General features: G+C 43.9%; 1 protein-coding gene and 1 pseudogene across 1 annotated transcript; both read right to left on the bottom strand.

Moving 5' to 3' along the window:
* Positions 1-5,585: 5,585 nt before the first annotated feature.
* LOC118373022 (olfactory receptor 11A1-like) lies at positions 5,586-21,166 on the bottom strand. The gene is made up of 2 exons (XM_052522498.1): positions 20,721-21,166; positions 5,586-6,209 (listed from the first exon to the last, which is right to left on the bottom strand). The coding sequence occupies exons 1-2, from the start codon at positions 21,077-21,079 to the stop codon at positions 5,648-5,650; spliced, it is 921 nt and encodes a 306-aa protein (XP_052378458.1). The 5' UTR covers positions 21,080-21,166; the 3' UTR covers positions 5,586-5,647.
* Positions 19,017-20,171, bottom strand: LOC118373023 (olfactory receptor 52K1-like; annotated as a pseudogene).
* Positions 21,167-22,579: the final 1,413 nt, after the last annotated feature.

The following is a 22,579-nucleotide window of genomic DNA, read 5'->3' as shown; positions in this document are numbered from 1 at the left end:
ACCCGCCCGGATTTGGTCTTTGTCATGGTAGAATCATAGGTTACGCTGTTACTCATGCAGTTTCCAAGTCGCAGTGCAAGTCGCAGATAAGGGAAGACCCCCATGAAATGGAAAAATGAATGGCAACTTATTGCCATTTGGTGTTCCATATACACAATCGCAAATACCACTCAAATGGTCGGCAGTTCATCCAAACCATATGGAAAGTGGAACATGGCAAATGCCAAGTGTCATACCCCAAAAAATCCCAAAGATGGCAACTGCGCTCCACCGTAGATTTGTTTTGGTCAATTATACATATGTAATAACCGTATGAACATAGATTTGTCTTATTTTATTGAGTTTGTCCATTTGCAATATATGATCATAGGAAGTTGGCTTCCAAACCCAAAAGTCTGTGAACCATGGCCAAATGGCATAAGAAATGTCCAAATGCCATACATAAGTATTGAAAGTACCAAATCAGGATGTTACGTCCATTTGCAATATATGATCATAGGAAGTTGGCTTCTGAACCCAAAAGTCAGTGAACCATGTCCAAATGGCATAAAAATATCCAAATGGCATTTACACTGACCAAATGATATATATATCACTATGTTAAGCCCTGAATCAACCTAGAAGGTCTATTTGTCATGTTTGATCATAGGAAGTTATAGGAAGTAGAAGTTGGTGCAATGAGAGAGAAGTGGGACTTTGAAAAATGACCAGGGTGCCCAGTCAATGGGCATTTGCCATCACGGAGTTGGACATGGTTAAATATACTGCAGAAATGCCCAATTGACTGACTCATTGAACTCGGGATGGAAGAGCAGTGACAGTGGTTTGTCTCCATCGCTCGTGCAATGAGAGAGAAGTGGGATTTTTTTAAATGTCCAAAATGACAAGGGCGTCCACTATTGGATGGGCACAGGTGGGGTGCTTCCTACCCAGCCATGGACCCCTTGCACCCTCCTAAAGGCATTAAAAAACATTTTTTTAAATGCTCCTGGTAACCCGTTCAGATTACCAGGTGCACGGCTGTCCATTTGCAATGTCTTACAATGGGCATTTAACATCACAATTAGACATGGTCTAATATACTGCAGAAATGCCCAATTGACTGGCCTGTTGAACTTGGGATGGCTGTGCAGTGGTTCCTCTCCATCGCTTGTTGGTGTTGATTTCAGCCTGTGCATTTGGCGATGGTTCATCACTGTTTAAACTTATTGCAAATGGACAAAAGTAAGCCATCAAGTTAGCATCCATCAGTCAATACGATATCATTCTGACACCAAACTGATACATACTGACACCAAACCCACTTTGTCCAACACGTTTAGAAAGCCAACTGTCACATATTTCAGAGCGCCTTCTGTTTAAACTAAATAAAAATCAAATCAAATTTATTTATATAGCCCTTCGTACATCAGCTGATATCTCAAAGTGCTGTACAGAAACCCAGCCTAAAACCCCAAACAGCAAGCAAAGCAGGTGTAGAAACACGGTGGCTAGGAAAAACTCCCTAGAAAGGCCAAAACCTAGGAAGAAACCTATAGAGGAACCAGGCTATGTGGGGTGGCCAGTCCTCTTCTGGCTGTGCCGGGTGGAGATTATAACAGAACATGGCCAAGATGTTCAAATGTTCATAAATTACCAGCATGGTCGAATAATAATAAGAACAGTTGAAACTGGAGCAGCAGCACGGCCAGGTGGACTGGGGACAGCAAGGAGTCATCATGTCAGGTAGTCCTGGGGCATGGTCCTGGGCTCAGGTCCTCTGAGAGAGAGAAAGAAAGAGAGAAGGAGAGAGAATTAGAGAGCACACTTAGATTCACACAGGACACGGAATAGAACAGGAGAAGTACTCAGATATAACAAACTGACCCTAGCCCCTGACACATAAACTATTGCAGCATAAATACTGGAGGCTGAGACAGGAGGGGTCAGGAGACACTGTGGCCCCGTCCGAGGACACCCCGGACAGGGCCAAACAGGAAGGATATAACCCACCCACTTTGCCAAAGCACAGCCCCACACCACTAGAGGATATCTTCAACCACCAACTTACCATCCTGAGACAAGGCTGAGTATAGCCCACCAAGATCTCCGCCATGGCACACAACTCAGGGGCGCCAGCAGACAGGATGACCACATCAGTGAATCAACCCACTCCAGGTGACGCACCTCAACAAAACCACGCTAGCTTGATAGGCAGCTAGGCTAGCTGCTACACCCAAGACAGATAGTAGTGGTCCCAGCAACTGGAAGCCAACCGCGTCGCAGAGATCTAAACTCAAATGGTAACTAATCTAGTAACTAAACTTTTCAATAGACTTTCAAAAATTTTACAAAACAACAAACTGAGTTCCCCTCATTCCGTGTTCAACAGGAGTGACGCATTGTGCAGTGCGTATGGGCACGCATAAGCTACGGACAACATACACAATTGCATTTTTATCGATGGCAATTTGAATGCATAGATATACCTTGACAAGATCCTGAAGCCCATTGTTGTGCCATTCATCTGCCGACATCACCTCCTGTTTCAGCATGATAATGTATGGCCCCATGCATAAGGCTGTAACGCAACAAAATGTGGAAAAGTCAAGAGGTCTGAATACTTTCTAAATGCGCTGTACAAGTCCTGGGTGCTGAAAATGTCCCAGTTCTTCCATACTCATCAGACATGTAAACCATTGAGCATGCTTGGGGTGCTCTTGATCAACGTGTATGACAGCATGTTCCAGTTCATGCCAATATCCAGCAACTTCACACAGCCATTGAAGATGAGTGGGACAACATTCCACTGTCTGATCAACTCTATATGAAGGAGATGTGTCGCACTACATGATGCAAATGGTGTTCACACCAGATACTGACTGGCTTTCTGATTCATTCCCCTACCTTTTCTTAAGGTATCTTTGACCAACAGATGCATATCTGTATTCCCAGTCATGTGAAATCCATAGATGAGGTCAAATGAATTTATTTAAATTGACTGAACTTAAATGGACTGAACTGTAACTTTACACGAACTGTAACTCAGTAAAATCTTTGAAATTGTTGCATGTTGCGTTTATATTTTTGTTCAGTTCATGTCCATCTTTAAATTGTCCCAGAAATGCTCATAAAGCTGGTTCATTGCTGGTTCTGAGTTTAATCATTGTTTGAAATGTACTTTCCAACTGAGGGTTCTGACAGACACGGGGAGATATTTTTAAATCATGAGAACCGCTATTTTTGCAAGCACAAGGACCTCATTCAACAAATGTAAATCGTTTTCTATGCTGATGATTCTGATCCACTCGTGTCCCATAAGAACAAAACTTCAGTGAAAGAGATCAGAGTTATCAATATCAGTAAATGCCTTTCAGATAACCAACATTATCCCTAACCCTAACCCCAGATAACCAACATTATCCCTAACCTAACCCCAGATAACCAACATTATTCTACAATGTAGAACATAGTGAACATAAAGAAAAACCCTTGAATGAGTAGGTGTGTCCAAACTTTTGACTGGTAGTGTATGTAATGTGTATCTATATAATGTTTTTGATCCATGCAATAAGGTGACCATAATGGTAATATGGCTGATTCAAACTTATTATTAGTATTTGCTCCTGAACTTACTAGAGGTATAAAGACTTCTTTGTTTTCTGTTTTTATTAATTTCAGAAAATGTATCGTGTTTTCACTTGAAAATGTGGATTAGGTTGTGTAGATAAGTGTGCGAAAATCTCGATTGAAATTTAAGGCAGCAAAATGTGAAAACTGTTTAAGGGTGCTCTCTCCCTATCCCAGTCTGCTCTCCCCACATGCTTCAAGATGGCCACCATTGTCCCTGTTCCTAAAAATGTAAAGGTAACTGAACTAAATGACTATCGACCCGTATCACTCACTCCTGTCATCATGAAGTGCTTTGAGAGACTCGTCAAGGATCATATCACCTCCACCTTACCTGTCACCCTAGACCTACTCCAATTTGCTTACATTCTGCCCTATCAATCTGGACAAGAGGAATATCTACATATGTAAGAATGCTGTTCATTGACTATAGCTCAGCATTCAACACCATAGTAACCTCAAGCTAATCATTAAGCTTGAAGCCCTGGGTCTGAACCCTGCCCCGTGCAATTGGGTCCTCGACTTCCCGACGGGCCGCCCCCAGGTGGTGAAGATAGGAAACAACACTTCCACTTCGCTGATCCTCAACACTGGGGCCCCACAAGGGCTCAGTCCCCTCCTGTACTCCCTGTTCACCCATGACTGCCTGGAGATGCACGCCTCCAACTCAATCAAAATTGTAGACGACACAACAGTAGTAGGCTTGATTACCAACAACGATGAGTTAGCCTACAGCGAGGAGGCGAGGCCTCTGGGAGTGTGGTGTCAAGAAAATAACCTCTCACTCAACATCAACAAAACAAAGGAGATGGTCGTGGACTTCAGGAAACAGCAGAGGAGCACCCCCGATCTACATTGACGGGACACCAGTGGAGAAGGTGGAACATTTTAAGTTCCTCTGCGTACACATCACCGACAAACTGAAATGGTCCACCCACACAGACAGTTTGGCGAAGAAGGCGCAACCTCAAGAGGCTGAAGAAATTTGGCCGGTCACCTAAAACCCTCACAAACCTTTATAGATGCACAATTAAGAGCATCCTGTCGGCCTGCATCCCTGCCTGGTTTGGCAACTGCACTGCCCACAACCGCAGGGCTCTCCAGAGGGTGGTGCGGTCTACACAATGTATAACCGGGGGCAAACTACCTGCCCTCCAGGACACCTACAGCACCCAATGTCACATGAATGCCAAAAAACATCATCAAGGACAACAACCACCCAAGCCACTGCCTGTTCACCCAGCTATCATCCTGAAGGCAAAGTCGGTACAGGTGCTTCAAAGCTGGGACCGAGAGACTGAAAAACAGATTCTATCTCAAGGACATCAGACAGTTAAATAGCCATCACTAGCACAGAGGCTGCAGCCTACATACACAGACTTGAAATCATTGGCCACTTTAATAAACGGAACACTAGTCACTTTAATAATGTCACTTTAACAATGTTTACATATCTTGCATTACTCATCTCAGATGTGTATACTGTATTCTGTACTATCTACTATATCTCAGTCTATGCCGCTCTGACATTGCTTGTCCATATATTTATATATTCTTATTTCCAGTACTTTACTTACATTTGTGTGTATTAGGCATTTGTTGTGAAATTGTTAGATGTTACTGGTTAGATATTGCTGCACTGCCGGAACTAGAAGCACAAGCATTTCACTACACCCCCAATAACATCTGATAAACACGTGTATGTGACAAATCAAATGTGAGTTGATAAACATTCACTATTTATTAACAAACCCAAACATCTGCCAGCAGAAAATACATTTTCGCCCTAATATTGAAAAATGTAGAAAACCAGACACGTTTTAAAACAGAGGCTTGGGGTCACATATTTAATTGGTTAATTATAAAATATCAGATACCTAAAATGACAACACTCTAGGTAAAAATAAATTATAAAAGATATACGATTTCTTAAATAATTTGCCAAAAATACAATGTATTTGTACAGTCTAAAGTAAAAAAAAGCAGCAACACACAATTAATTATTACCAAAAAAATAACAATCAGATTATGTTTTAGGTCAAAGCCTCAATACCTTTTTACAAGCCTGCCTGATTTTAGTCATCCTAATGCCATACATAATAGGATTGAAAAGTGGTGGACATATTAGAAAATAAACTAATAAAATAGTGCGAAGTATAGGTGGAAGATGTGCAGTATCATATCTGCCTTGCAGAATCACAAATAACCAGCCAAAGGAGAAGTTCAGCATAGAGGCTATATGTGGCAAACAGGTGTTAAATGCTTTCTGTTTTGTCTCTTTTGAAGACTTTAAACAAATTTGTAGAATTCTTACATATGAGTATATGGTAGGAAATATAGTACAAGAAAAAGAAAGCGCAGTGCCAACAAGACCCCATATGTTATTCAGTGTAGTATTTGAACAGGCAAGCTTGACTATCGAGTAGTTGTCACAATACACTCTGTCTAGAACATTACCACAAAATTGCAGTCGCAAACTCAGGGAGATAACGATGGCGTTGATGAAAAAAGAATACACCCAGGGCAGTAGAATTAAGCCCAAAACTATTTTAGGTGTCATAATATTGTTATACTGTAGAGGATAACAAATACAAATGTACCTGTCATATGACATAACTGATAAATTGCAAAATTCCGTTAAACCGTATGTGTACAACACATAAATCTGGAGATAACAATAGAGAAGGGAAATATCTTGTGTGTCAGACAGCAAGTAAAACATGAGAGCAGGAAACAAACCAGTGCTCCCCATACAACTGATTAACAAACAAAGCACATAGAAACAGATACATGGGTTCATGAAGGCTTCTTTCAATGCAGATAACTCAATAAGTAAAGTATTGACAAGAATGATGGCAAAATATAAAACAGTTACTACAGCAAAGTAGAAATACTTCATTTGTCCGATATCACGGTATGCAGCAAGCCTAAAGACCTTAAAGTGAGTAGAGTTTTCCATGGTCCTGGTAGATCGTAAAGGTGTGTTGTCAAATTTAGATGAAGAGTAGATAATCCTCTATAGTACTGTAGCTTAAATATAAATTGAAACAATGAAATCACAAGGACCAGACAACCTAAATGAAACATTCATTGACCTGTTATTCTTACTGTGATAGATTTTCCCACGTCTATACTCACCAATATAGATGCTTTTTCATTCTCCTGATAACATAATTCATAGCCTAAATCAAACAATATTATACTTTGTATCTTGCACTCGTATTACTTATTACATTAAAATGCTAAATAAATTGATTACATTTAATGTATGCCAAGTCCTAAATTTATACCGACCATTTCTAATCCATGTTGAACTGCTTAAACCCAGCTCCTCACTTGATTATTATACTTGTGTGTGTGGGGGGTGTCATGGTGTGATATGCAAATAAGCACCAATACCTGGGGAAAATTTGATCATTTCAGAGTCAAGGAAACCATATTGAGAAAAACAGATACAATTTTGTAACACAAGCCTTCCAAGGGGTTCAAATCCTTTCTTAAATTCTATAGAAATACAACAATTCATAGAGAATAGTATATTAAACAGGGCATATCTAGCTGTTACAGAGTCAATTTGCGGGGGACCGATTGGTCGAGGTAATTGAGGTAAAATGTACATGTAGGTAGAGTTACATTGACTATGCATAGGTAATAAACAGGGTAGCAGCAGCGTAAAGAGGGGTCTGGGTAGCCCTTTGATAAGTTGTTCAGGAGTATTATGGCTTGGGGAAGAAGCAGTGAAGAAGCCTTTTGGTCCTGGACTTGGCGCTCCGCTACCGCTTGCAGTGCGGTAGCAGAGAGAACAGTCTATGACTAGGGTGCCTGGAGGACAAATTTTAGGCCTTCCTCTGACACTGCCTGGTATAGAGGTCCTTGATGGCAGGAAGCTTGGCCCAAGTTATGTACTGGGCTATACACACTACCCTTTGTAGTGCCTTGCGGTCGGAAGCCGAGCAGTTGCCATAACAGCAGTGATGTAACCAGTCAGGATGCTCTCGATGGTGCAGTTGTAGATCCTTTTGAGGATCTGAGGACACATGCCAAATCTTTTCAGTCTCCTGAGGGGGAATAGGTTTTGTCGTGCCCTATTCACGGGTGTCTTGGTGTGCTTGGACCATGTTAGTTTGTTGGTGATGTGGACACCAAGGTACTTGAAGCTCTCAACCTTCTCCACTACAGCCCTGTCGATGAGAATGGGGCATGTTCGGTCCTCCTTTTCTTGTAGTCCACAATCATCATCTCCTTTGTCTTGATCACGTTGAGGGAGAGGTTGTTGTCCTGGCACCACACGTCCAGGTCTCTGACCTCCTACCTATATGCTGCTTCATCGTTGTCGGTGATCAGGCCTACTACCGGTATCGGCAGACTTGATGACGGTGTTGGAGTCGTTCCTGACCGTGCAGTCATGAGTGAACAGGGAATACAGGAAGTGACTGAGCAAGCACCCTGAGGGTTGCCCGTGTTGAGGATCAGAGTGGCGGATGTGTTGTTACCTACCCTTAACACCTGGGGGCGGTCCGTCAGGAAGATCCAGTTGCAGATGGAATTGTTTCGTCACAGAGTCCTTAGCTTAGTGATGAGCTTTGAGGGCACTATGGTGTTGAATGTTGAGCTGTAGTCAATGAACAGCATTCTTACATAGGTGTTCCTTTTGTCCAGATGGGAAAGGGCAGTGTGGAGTGCAATAGAGATTATATCATCTGTGTATCTGTTAGGGTGGTATAAAAATTGGAGTGGGCCTAGGGTTTCTGGGATAATGGTGTTGTTGTGAGGCATGACCAGCCTTTCAAAGCATTTCATGGCTTCAGAGATGAGTACTACAGGTCGGTAGTCATTTAGGCAGGTTAGCTTAGTGTTCTTTTGCACAGGGACTATGGTGGTCTGCTTGAGACATGTTGGAATTACAGGGAGGTTGAAAATGTCAGTGTAGACACTTGCCAGTTGGTCAGCGCATGCTCAGAGTACACGTCCTGATAATTCATCTGGCCCTACTGCCCTGTGAATGTGGACCTGTTTAAAGGTCTTACTCACATTGGCTGTGGAGAACATGATCACACAGTCGTCCAGAACAGCGGATGCTCTCATGCATGTTTCAGTGCTACTTGCCTGAAAGTGAGCATAGAAGTAATTTAGCTGGTCTGGTAGGCTCATGTCACAGCGCTCCAGGACAAGTTGTCTACAGAAATAAAGGAACTTAAAATCAAGAAATTCAACCAAGACAAGAAAGACAAGGCCGATGGTAAAGTATACTTCTGGAGAAACCCTGACAAAAGAGGTCCTGCTCCTCCTCTCCATGACAGACGCAGGAGGGATGCCACTTACTTCTATCCACCCTTGTCTGATCATCGTTCTACAACCAGCGCCTCATCGGCTTCCAGTGGTAGTTTTTTATTCAATGAGAGACTGGACGGACGGAAAGGCGGAAGTGGCCACAGGCACGCGCATCGACGAGATGCCGCACCCGACGGGGTAAGAAGAAACGTCTATCAGAGGCAGAGGAGACCGTTCACACGGTCCCAGAACTCACGGGACTGAGTGTCTTTAATTTATCAAGTAAGATATTGAGCCCTGCCCATGTCTCTTTGCTTAATAAAGGGTTATCTTTTGGGCCTACAACCCAGTGCAACGATTTTGATGTTAAGGTAGACATGTTTAAGTTTTTTAGAAATATCCGTTTAAGGGAATACTTTAGCTCCCCTAATTCTGACACTTCTATTGAACCAGAAGGTTGCTCTCCTGCACTCCTTTTAGAAGCAAGAGTTATTTTATACCTCCAGCCAATCGCAATCACTCTATCGAGACATATTGCAGACTTGTTCTCCTTAAGAATAAACAGGGGTCCAAATCTTTCCATAATTTACCTAAGGATGAAAAACAAGCTTTGCTTGATTTACAATCCGATACGCCAGTCCTTATTCGTCCTGCCGATAAGGGTGGGTCGGTTGTACTCATGGATAGGGCGGTTTATGTACATGAGTGTCATAGACAGCTGCTTGACAACACCTTACACAAGAAACTCAGAAATGACCCCACTTCCCAATTTCAGAATACTATCTTTACTGTCCAAGATGGGTATTTAAGTTCTGGTCAGATAACCAAAAAATAATATGATTTTTTGGCTATTCAACACCCTAAAATTACCACTTTCTATACTTTGCCGAAATTACACAAGAATGTTACACAACCTCCAGGGCGCCCTATTGTAGCGGGCATTGATGCAGTAACGGCCCCTCTATCTACTTTTGTTGACTTTTTTATTAGACCACTCGCAGAACAGCTCCCCTCCTTTGTAAAGGACACCAGCAGTATGATCTCTATCATTGAATCTCTTGATCCTCTCCCTGAGAATACCTTGTTCGTTACTTTTAATGTTGAGTCGTTATACACAAATATTCCACACGAGGGCGGTATTGAAGCTATGGAACATTTTCTTCTGCAACGTGACCCTAATGAACAGTGGCTGAAATAGTACTCACGCATAACTATTTCATGTTTCTAAATGATTTCTTTATTCAGACAAAAAAAACTGCTATGGGATCCCCCATGGATCCTAACTATGCTAATTTGTATGTGGATTACATGGAGAAACAGTCTATTTTCAATCCTCTCAAAAATGTTTTCTTGCCTCACATTATTTGTAAACAGTATATTAATGATATTTTTGTTCTATGGAGGGTGATGCAAAACAGCTACAGGCATTCCATGCTTTTCTTAACTCCTGTTCTGATCATTTGAGATTTACTATGCAATCTGACACATGTCAAATCAGTTTTCTTGATCTTCTGATCTTGTGTGAAGATAATGCTCTATACACTGATCTTTACAGGAAGCCTACTGATCGTGAAAGTTTGTTGAGGGCTGATAGTTGTCACCCACTTCCCTTGAAAAATTGTTTGCCCTACAGCCAATTCTGTCGAATCAAAAGAATTTGCAAAAAACAATCAGATTTCGACAGAAATATGGCTGAGACGCAAAGAAAGTTCAAGGAGAGTGGCTACAAGAATGATCAGATTAATATTGCCATTGAGAAAATTCAAAACAAAATGAGACATGACCTTTTTCAAGGTCAGTCTCGCAAAAAGACGCATTCTTGTGTTCTAACTATTCCTGAACAACGTCTATTTGCTCCCCTACTGAATGGAAATTACAAATGTAATGGCGGGGCTCAATGCAATGGCACTTTTACATGTAGATCCTTCAAACACCTTCAAACAGGAAATCGATCCCAATCAAAGGTGTTATTACGTGCTCCACTAAGGCAGTTATTTATCTTATAACTTGTCCTTGTGGTAAAAATTATGTAGGTAAAACAAGCGCAAATTAAAAGTACGTATCTCAGAGCATTGTAGCACCATTAGGTGTAAAAACTTTACTTATCCAGTTGCGGATTGGCATCGAACATGTCACCCTCCCTAGGAGAGGGGTGACCTTGATAATTTATTGTTAAATCGAGAGGGAGGCTGCCTGGATCTTTAACTTAAAGACCCTTGCGCCCTTCGGTCTCAACATAGACTTTGATCTGAAGCCATTCTTGTGATTGTTGTGACTTTGCCATTGTAATTGTTTGTAAGCTTGTGTAGTCAAATTGTAATGCTCCGGGTGTCGTGGGTGGGGAGTCAAATGCAGGAGACAGAGTTCAATGCCGTGCGTCTTTTAATAGCACCAACGCACCACAGGGTGCTCACAAAAGTTATGTTCCCAAACACAGGGAATCAAAAAATACAATGGAAAAAATCACGACCAGGCACAAACACGTACCTTTACAACAGAGCCGATGGTTACATTGAAATAATCCCGCACAACAACCAGGCTGTCTAATAAAGACAAACATGAACAGGTGCTACCACTAAACATACAAGGAGCGGGAGGAAAAACAATCAGTGGCAGCTAATAGGCCGGTGACGAAGACCGCCGAGCTCCACCCACCCGGGGGTCGGACTCGTGACAGTACCCCCCTGACGCGCGGCTTCCGCAGCGCGCCGACACTGGCCTCGAGGTCGCCCCGGAGGACGAGGTGCAGGGCGATCCGGATGGAGCGATGGAAATCCCTCAACATGGATGGATCCAAGATGTCCCCACCGGTACCCAGCACCTCTCCTCCGGACCGTACCCCTCCCAGTCCACGAGGTACTGCAGGCCCCTCACCCAGCGTCTTGAGTCCAGAATGGCCCGGATCGTGTACCCGGGGACCCCTCGATGTCAGAGGGGGGACCTCCGGCACCTCACTGTCCTGCAGGGGACCAGCTACCACCGGCCTGAGGAGAGACACATGAAACGAGGGGTTAATACGATAATAGGAAGGGAGTTGTAATCGATAACACACCTTGTTTATTCTCCTCAGGACTTTAAAGGGCCCTACACACTGCGGACCCAGCTTCCGGCAGGGCAAGCGGAGAGGTAGGTTTCGGGTCGAGCCAGACCCTGTCCCCGGTACAAACACGGGGGCCTCACTGCGGTGGCGGTCAGCACTCCTCTTCTGCCGTCCACTCGCTTATCGTAGAGATTCCTGGACGGCCCTCCAGGTCTCCTTGGAGCGCTGTACCCATTCCTCCACCGCAGGAGCCTCCGTCTGGCTCGGATGCCATGGTGCCAGGACCGGCTGGTACCCCAACACACACTGAAAAGGGGACACGTTAGTAGAGGAGTGGTGTAGTGAGTTCTGAGCCATTTCAGCCCAGGGAATGTATCGTGCCCACTCCCCTGGCCGATCCTGGCAATACGACCGCAGAAACCTACCCACCTCCTGGTTCATTCTCTCCACCTGCCCATTACTCTCGGGGTGATAACCGGAGGTCAGGCTGACAGAGACCCCCAAGCATTCCATGAACGCTTTCCATACCCGAGGCGTGAATTGGGGGCCCCGATCAGAAACTATGTCCTCCGGCACCCCGTAGTGCCGAAAGACATGGGTGAATAATGCCTCCTCAGTCTGTTGGGATACCGGGCAACGGGAGGAGACGGCAGGACTTAGAGAACCGATCCACAATCACTAGAACCGTGGTGTTCCCCTGAGACGGCGGAAGATCGGTCAGGAAATCTATGGACAGATGTGACCATGGCCGCTGTGGAACGGGGAGGGGTTGTAGCTTCCCTCTAGGAAGGTGCCTAGGAGCCTTACTCTGAGCGCACACTGAACAGGAGGAGACATAACCCTTAACGTCCTTAGCCAACGTCGGCCACCAATACCTCCCCTGAAGGCTCCCCACTGTCCTCGTCACCCCAGGGTGACCCGAGGAGGGTAGGATGTGAGCCCACCGAATCAGTTTGTCCCGAACACCAAGCGGCACGTACCTCCGCCCCGCTGGACACTGAGGAGGCGCGGGTTCAGCCTGTAACGCCCGCTCGATGTCGAGTCCACCTCCCATACCACTGGGGCTACCAGCTTTGAGGCGGGAAGGATGGGAGTAGGTTCGGTGGACCCATCCTCCGTGTCGTAAAGGCGGGACAGTGCGTCAGCCTTCACGTTCTGGGAGCCCGGTCTATAAGACAAAGTAAACCGGAAACGGGTGAAGAACATGGCCCACCTTGCCTGACGTGGGTTAAGTCTCCGAGCTGCCCGAATATACTCCAGATTCTGGTGGCCAGTCCAGATGAGAAAAGGGTGCTTAGCCCCCTCAAGCCAGTGTCTCCACACCTTCAGAGCTCTAACCACCGCTAGCAACTCCCGGTCCCCCACATCATAGTCACGCTCCGCTGGGCTTAGCGTCCTTGAGAAGAAAGCGCAGGGGCGGAGTTTTGGTGGCGTACCCCGAGCCGGGGTCCGGATGCGCCAACACGGGCGCATCAGTGAACAGCGCCTTCAACTTGTTGAATGCTCCGTCCGCCTCTGCTGACCACTGCAACCGCACCGGGCCCCCTTCAGGAGTGAGGTAATGGGAGCCGCTATCTGGCCAAAACCTCGGATAAACCTCCGGTAGTAGTTGGCAAAACCCAAAAACCGCTGCACCTCCTTTACCGTGGTTGGAGTCGGCCAATTACGCACGGCCCTAATGCGGTCACCCTCCATCACTACCCCCTAGGTGGAAATGCGATATCCCAGAAAAGAGACGGCTCATTTAATGCTTGACGTATAGGTCATGCTCCAGCAGTCTACCAAGCACCTTGCGCACCAAAGACACATGCGCGGTGTGAGTGGCGGAGTAGATCAGAATGTCATCGATATAAACAACCACTCCCTGCCCGCACAGGTCCCTGAGAATCTCGTCTACAAAAGATTGAAAAACATCTGGAGCATTTTTTAACCCATACGGCATGACGAGGTACTCATAGTGGCCGGATGTAATGCGGTTATCCACTCGTCTCCCTTCCGAATACGCACCAGACTATACGCGCTCCTGAGATCACGCCGTAGCGATGAGAGGTAGAGGGTAACTATACCCCACTGTGATGGAGTTTAGACCTCTATAATCGATACACGGACGCAAACCTCCCTCCTTTTTCCTCACAAAAAATAAACTCGAGGAGACGGGTGAATTGGAGGGCCGAATGTACCCCTGTCCCAGCGACTCTGTGACATATGTCTCCATTGCCAACGTCTCCTCCTGGGACAGCGGGTACACGTGACTCTTGGGAAGCGCAGCGTCTACCTGGAGATCTATCTTACAATCCCTTCCCGGTCGATAAGGTGGTAATTTAGTCGCTTTCACTTTACTGAAAGCGATTGCCAAATCGGCATACTCGGGGGGAATGCACACCGTGGAACCCTGGTCTGGACTCTCCACCGACTTGGCACCGATGGAAACTCCCAAACACCTTCCAGAACACTCCTCTGACCACCCCTGGAGAACCCCCTGTCTCCACGAAATTTTAGTCCCCAGCACCACTGGAAACGCAGGCGAATCAATAATAAAGAAACTGATACGCTCCCTATGATTCCCCTGCGTCACCATGTCCAGTGGGACCGTGGTCTCCCTGACCATCCCTAACCCTAATGGCCGGCTATCTAGGGAGTGCACGGGGAAAGGAGAATCTATCGGCACCAGCGGAACCCCTAATTTAAGGGCGAGTCCGCGATCCATAAAGTTCCCAGCTGCGCCTGAATCGACTAGCGCCCTATGCTGGGAAGAGGGAAAAAAGTGAAGGAAAAAGGTTAAGACAAACATGTGGCCAACAAGGGGTTCTGGGTGAGTTTGATGCTGACTCACCTGGGGTGACCGAGCGTTCCGCCTGCCATCTCTACTCCCAGACGGACCCCCAGCACTGATCAGACGTGTGTCCTCTCCGACCACAGTTGGTGCAGGGAAGGCCTCCTCCTCCGGTACCCCTCGGCGCAGCCCCTCCCAACTCCATTGGAATGGGAGCGGAGGGGCTGGGTGGTGGAACGCACAGAACCCTATCTGAACGCCCGCGGGCAGCCAGCAGATTATCCAGTCGAATGGACATGTCAATCAGCTGATCCAGTGACAGAGTGGTGTCCCGACACGCTAGCTCCCGGCGGACGTCCTCTCGGAGACTACACCTGTAGTGGTCCATAAGGGCCCTGTCGTTCCACCCAGATCCGGCTGCCAAGGTCCGGAATTCCAGCGTAATCCTGGGCGCTCCTCTTCTCCTGCCTGAGATGAAATAGTCGTTCTCCCACCGCTCGGCCGTCTAGAGGGTGATCAAACACGGCACGGAAGTGGCAGGAAAACTCTGTGTAGTGCTCCCGCTCTGAGTCTGGGCCATTCAGACTGCGTTCGCCCACTCAGAGCACGACCCGTGAGGCAGGAGATGAGGACACTCACCCTCTCTGCTCCTGAGGGAGTGGGTCTGATGGTGGCCAGGTATAGCTCCAGCTGAAGCAGAAACCCCTGGCAACCCGCCGCCGCTCCATCATAAGCCCTCGGCAGCGTCAGACGGAGGGTGCTGGAGTCGGGAGATGGGGAGTCCGGAACCGTGGGTGCCGAAGGAGGAGAGAGGAGACCATCCCTCTCCCATCTGTCCATTCTCTCCATCACTTGATCCATCGCGGATCCGATCCGATGGAGGACGGTGGTGTGGTGGAGAACCCGTTCCTCCATCGATGGGAGAGGGTTGGCTGCTGCTCCTGCTGACTCCATTCAATTTGGTGGTGCGGGATTCTGTAATGCTCCGGGTGTCGTGGGTGTGGAGTCAAATGCAGGAGACAGGGTTCAATGCTGTGCGTCTTTTAATAGCACCAACGCACCACAGGGTGCTCACAAAAGTTACGTTCCCAAACACAGGGAATCAAAAAATACAATGGAAAAAATTACAACCAGGCACTAACACGTACCTTTACAACAGAGCCGAAGGTTACATTGAAATAATCCCGCACAACAACCAGGCGGGCCGGCTGTCTAATAAAGACAAACTAATTAACATGAACAGGTGCTACCACTAAACATACAAGGAGGAGGAAAAACAATCAGTGGCAGCTAATAGGCCGCTGACGACAACCGCCGAGCTCCACCCGCCCGGGAAGGGGAAACACCCTCGGTCGGACTCGTGACGCAAATTAATCTATGATCGTATGCTATCCATTTGTTGATTGTATGCTGTTTTTGTATGACATTTTAATATTTGATAATTAACCAATGATATTAGGCTACTCTTGGCCATGATTACAGACTCCTGTGTCTTTTGACACTACATAAGCGAGTCATCCTGCAGTGTTTGTGATTATACCCTTTTTTGGGTATATATACATTTTGCATCTAAGCTCCTAGAGTGTGCGGCTCTCTTTTATTTTCAAGGCTTGTGTCACTGGGTAGCTCTCGGCTGTGCTTCCCTTTATAGTCTGTAATAGTTTGCAAGCCCTGCCACATCCGGCGAACATCAGAGTCAGCATAGTACGATTCGATCTTGTATTGACGCTTTGCCTGTTTGATGGTTCGTCGGAGGGCATTGCGGGATTTCTTATAAGCTTCTGGGTTAGAGTCCCACTCCTTGAAAGCTACCGCTCTACCCTTTAGCTCAGTGCGGATGTTGCCTGTAATCCATGGCTTCTGGTTGGGGTATGTACGTACAGTCACTGTGGGGACAACGTCATCGATGCATTTATTGATGAAGCCAGTGACTGATGTGGTGTACTCCTCAAAGCCATCGGAAGAATCCTGGAACATATAGTCTCTGCTAGCAAAATTGTCCTGTAGCTTAGCATCTGTTTCATCTGACCATTTTTTTTATTGACCGAGTCACTGGTGCTTCCTGCTTTAATTTTTGCTTGTAAGCAGGAATCGGGAGGATATAATTATGGTCAGATTTGCCAAATGGAGGGTGAGGGAGAGCTTTATACATGTCTCTGTGTGTGGAGTAAAGGTGGTCTAGAGTTTTTTTCCCTGTGTTTGCACACTTAACATGCTGGTAGAGATTTGGTAAAACAGATTTAAGTTTCCTGCATTAACCTGCTGAGTGTAGGGGGCAGTATTTTGATGTTTGGATAAAAACGTACCCAAATGAAACGGCCTATTTCTCAGGCCCAGAATCTAGAATATGCATATAATTGTTAGATTAGGATAGAAAACACTCTAAAGTTTCCAAAACTGTCAAAATAGGAAAAAGTTTCTTCCAACTCGTGGTGAGTAATCACTGTTCTGATGTCAGATGTTATTTTTGGTCATTAGAGCCAATAGCAGGAATGTTATGTACAAAATAAGTTTTAAAAAAGTTCAAAACAACGCAAGAAAAAACAAACAAAATATCACAGTTGGTTAAGAGCATTTAAAATGTCAGCCATCCTCTCCGCTGCCATTCTTCTCCGGCATCTCTTCTTCTTATTGGTGTCCTTTGGTTGTGGTTTCTTTGCAGCAACTCAACAATGAAGCCCTGATTCTCGCAAGTCTCCTCTGAACAGTTGATGTTGAAATGTGTCTGTTACTTGAACTCTGTGAAGCAGTTATTTGGGCTGCAATTTCTAAGGCTGGTAACTCTAATGAACTTATCTTCTCCAGTAGCGGTAACTCTTGGTCTTCCTTTTGAGTGGCGGTCCAAATGAGAGCCAGTTTCAATCGCTTGATGGTTTTTCCACAGCACTTGAATAAACTTTCAAAGTTCTTGACATTTTTCAGGATTGACTTGGTCTTTACTCAAATAGGGTAATCTTCTGTATACCACCCCTAACTTGTCACAACTGATTGGCTCAAATGCATTAAGAAGGAAAGACATTTCACAAATTAACTTTTAACAAGGCACACCTGTTAATTGAGATGCATTCAGGTGACTACCTCATGAATCTGGTTGAGAGAATGCCACGTGTGTGCAAAGCTGTTTTCAAAGAAAAGGGTGGCTACTTAGAAGAATCTCAAATATAAAATATATTCTGACTTGTTTAACACTTTTTTTGGATAACACATGATTCCATATGTATTATTTCATAGTTTTGATGTCTTCACAATTATTATACAATGTAGAAAATAGAACAAATAAAGAAAAACCCTGGAATGAGTAGGTGTGTCCAAACTTTTGACTGGAACTGTATTTTTAAGAATTAAGCTTTATCAGACTGGCCCAGTAATTAGGGCAAATGCCAGATGGGTCATTCCTTTAGCTCAGTGGCCATTCTAAAAAGTTGCAAGCGTAGAGATAGATGGAGGACTCGCATGGCCAAAAGGCACTAGAGTAGTAACTGGGTGGGACTTCACATGGTTTAAGGAAGGATCACATAATTCCATAAAGGGCACAATGAGGGATCAGCTAATGAATTATACTTGTGAGCAAACATTCCATAACTGCCGGTGTCAGTAAATCGCCAACATTGGCTTCATACCTGTTCAAACAACACTCTCTAGGTGGCAATATGCACCCTTCAGTATGTTTGAAAACTCATAGAAGTAGTAGAAGAAAATGGACTACTTCAAACTGGAGATGGCCTCAATTTAACTTCCAGTGATCTTACAGACTCCATATAGAGACCCACAGTGGAGGTGTCATAATACCCATAAAACCAAGCCATCAAACAGAGAAATGGTTCCAATTGTTTCAAAAAAATTCCTATGGAACCATTTCCCTATTTGACTGCTGGGTTTCATTAGTTTTATGTGGTACTCTACTGGGACAGATTGAGTGTCTTTAGATTAAGTGTAGCTGAGTGGGGGATTGGGCTGATCTTCCTCATTGTGCATGAAGCTCTTTCAAAAATGCTTTGGAATCATTAGCAAGAAAAAATGCAACTGTTTGATCAAGAAAATGGATTCATCCTTAATATTTTACAGGATATTATTTGTGTTTTTTCACTTGTAATTCACATTTCTTCAGAATATCTGCTAAATCCGTCATGTCTAGAAGAATACTTTCTTGCCCATTTGTGGAAACAGAACTTATTGTATCCTTTTATCCTTTTACTCTGTCCCCAACCCCCCTGAAACACACGTACATGTCCACTGACATGCTAAAGAACATTGTTCTTCTAGCAGCATCACTCATTTGACTTTACAACAGTAAAATACATTTAAAAGAAATTCAGAAGAATTGACAGAAATAGTATGCAATACAAAGGAGAAACAAGAGATTAGGTTGATGATCAAAACAAATGTATAAGCATTCAGTTCTGGCAGATGATCCTGTCAGACCTGGGATTCAAACCATCAACCCTGCCCTGCTGCTGTAATATCTAAAGTCATAATTGGTACCAGTTTAGGTTCAGATTTTCGATGAGGAAAATCAAGAGTTCGGAAAGATTTTTCTTCTTATAATTTTTGTAACACATGTCCTGATCTTCTTGGTCCTAATACCATATATGATAGGGTGTACCAGTGGTGGGAAAATAATAAACTGTACTGATATTAATACATTAACCTCTGTGCCTGTTGTAAACAACAGAAAAAAGGATGGCTTACGGAGAAGTTGATGAATATGTTCTAGTGGGAGAACGTATTAAAAGCCTTCGTTCGTGACTCCTTTGAGGCTTTCAAGCAAACAATATCTTTACATATGAGAGCACAACTAACACCAAAGGTAAAACCACTAGACTTGATATGATACATATATCATACAGGTTGATCAGCGCACTTTCAACACGAGAGAGTTTAACAACTGCTTATTCATCGCAAAAAAATCTGCTTTTCCTGCACAAAGGGAGCCTTGAAGTGATACACATTTGAAAAGATTTATGGGAATAAAGTATACCAAGGCTAACTACATATTCACTTTAGAAGGAGTCATAATGCTTTGATATTGAAATGGCTTAAAAATGGAGACATACCTCTCATAAGCCATTACTGCTAGAATAACGTACGCAAACGTTACATATATATTGCAGAAATGTTTATGTACGGTGGGCCAAGAGACCAGAGCTAAGAGACCAGGGCCAAGAGACCAGAAGAGGCATAACGGGTTGGGGTGTAGGGTCATCCCAAGGATCCCACTTAGCATCTATTTGAGCACAGCTTGAAGGTAGGGAGGGACACTCCCCTTGATGCTCTATAGTTATGCAGATAACTAGCTAATATGACACAACATTCTGTTACAATACATTTTAAACTTTACAATAATATTTGGGCTACAGAGAAATTATTCCAAAATGACACATATCTATACCGTCAATAATAGCAATTATAAGTAATAAAACACATAATTAAAAGTTACAAAAAAATTACAACCAGGTTATGTTTTAAGGTAACTGCCTAGTAACTTTACAAGCCTGCCTGATATTAACCATCCTAATGCCATACATAATAGGATTGAAAAGGGGTGGACATATTGGAAAATAAACTAATAAAATAGTGCGAAGTATAGGTGGAAGATCTGCAGTATCATATCTGCCTTGTAGAATCAAAAATAAACAGCCAAATAAGAAGTTCAGCAAAGAGGCTATATGTGGTGTACAGGTGTTAAATGCTTTCTGTTTCGTCTCTTTAGAAGACTTTAAACATATCTGTATAATTCTTACATATGAGTATATGGTAGGAAATATAGTACAAGAAAAAGAAAGCGCAGTGCCAACAAGACCCCATATGTTATTCAGCGTAGTATTTGAACAGGCAAGCTTGACGACTGAGTAGTTGTCACAATACACTCTGTCTAGAATGTTACCACAAAATTGCAGTCGCAAACTCAGGGAGATAACGATGGCGTTGAGGAAAAAAGAATACACTTGGGGCAGTAGAATTAAGCCACAAATGGTTTTAGGTGTCATAATATTGTTATACTGTAGAGGATAACAAATAGAGATGTACCTGTCATAGGACATAACTGATAAATTACTAAATTCTGTTATAGCATATGTGTACAACACATAAATCTGGAGATAACAATAGAGAAGGGAAATATCATGTGTGTCAGACAGCAAGTAAAACATGAGAGCAGGAAACAAACCAGTGCTCCCATACAACTGATTAACAAACAAAGCACATAGAAACAGATACATGGGTTCATGAAGGCTTCTTTCAATGCAGATAACTCCAATAAGTAAAGTATTGGCAAGAATGATGACAAGATATAAAACAGTCACTACAGTAAAGTAGAAATATTTCAATTGTCCGATATCACCGTATGCAGCAAGCCTAAAGACCTCGTAGTGAGTAGAGTTTTCCATGGTCCTGGGAGTTGTTAAATATGTGCTGTCAATGTTTGAAGAAGAGGAGCAAATCCTCTATAGTACTGTAACTTCAATATAAGTTAAAACAATGAAATCACAAAGACCAGACGACCTAAATTGATAACCTTGACCTGTTCATGTTATCGTGATAAATTTTCCCATTGCTGTACTCACCAATGTGGATGGCTTTTCATTCTCCGGATAACATAATTCATAACCTAAATCAAACAATATTATACTTTCTATTCTGCACTCATTATTTATTGCATTAAAATGCAAAATATATTGATAAAATTCATGTACTGTTTAGACAGCTCATTTCTAATCCATGATGAACTCCTGAAACTCAGCTCCTCACTTGATTCTTATATTTGTGAGATGAAAAAAAAGTGCCTGACATGGTGTGATATGCAAATATTCCCCAATACCTGGGGAAAATTTGATATTCTCTGTCAAGGAAACCATATAGAGAAAAACAGATACCATTTTGTAACACATGCCCTCCATGGGGCCGGTAGCCTAGTGGTTAAAAGCTTAAGGCCAGTAAAGGAAAGGTTACTGGTTTTAATCCCTAAACCAGTTGGGTGAAAATCTGTTGATGTGCCCTTCAGCAAGGCACTTAATCCTAATTGCTCACTCTGGATAGGAGCATCTGCTAAATTACTTAATACAGTAATTCATAAAGAATAGTATATTAAACAGGGCATGTCTAGCCGATGTGAAGTGGCTAGCTAGTGTGCGTTTCACACTCACGTTCAATCGGAGACGTTACCCTCTCTGAGACCAAGAAGTAGTTGTTTCCCTTGCTCTGCAAGGGCTGTAGCTTTGTTAAAACAATGTAGCCTGGTACTCTACACTGTAGAAGTATGTGACATAATTTTCACATTTTAGTAATTTAGCAGACACTCTTATCCAGAGTAATCAGGATTAAGTGCCTAAGGGAACATCGACAGAATTGTCACCTAGTTGGCTCAGGGATTCAAACCAGCAACCTTTTGGTTACTGACACTCTCTACAATTTTGTTTGCTATGTATTGTGCACCATGTACAATAAATAAATAGTTCCGTGAAACCAATCCAAGTCTCTGACAAAGGGACGGTTACCTGGACCCAGAGTCTACTCCTGAACTAAACCACACTGTCAATGGAGATTCTCCATTGAGAATATGTTCTATTCTAGCACCAGTCTTAATCTGGGTCCTGTATTCCAGCCCTTAGTCTTGATCCCAACTGCTGTTAGGAGCCAGGTCCTGTGGGCATGGAGCAGTTTGGCATTTCTGGAATTTAGGGTGCGTGGAGGTTCATAGGGGAGAGTAGGTCTGACAGGTAGGCTGATCCGATCACATTTAGAGCCTCGTAAAACAAGGAGAATTTTAAACAAATTCCTTTGAGGGACAGGTAGCCAATGGAGATCAGCATGTGAATAAAAGGTATGACAATATTTCACAAATTAGCAAATGTTTTACATGTATGATTTTCACCATCCTCACCCCCATT

The sequence above is a fragment of the Oncorhynchus keta genome, chromosome 1, assembly GCF_023373465.1.
Source record: "Oncorhynchus keta strain PuntledgeMale-10-30-2019 chromosome 1, Oket_V2, whole genome shotgun sequence".
NCBI classification, from domain to species: domain Eukaryota; kingdom Metazoa; phylum Chordata; class Actinopteri; order Salmoniformes; family Salmonidae; genus Oncorhynchus; species Oncorhynchus keta.
This window is presented reverse-complemented; position numbering and strand designations above follow the sequence as displayed.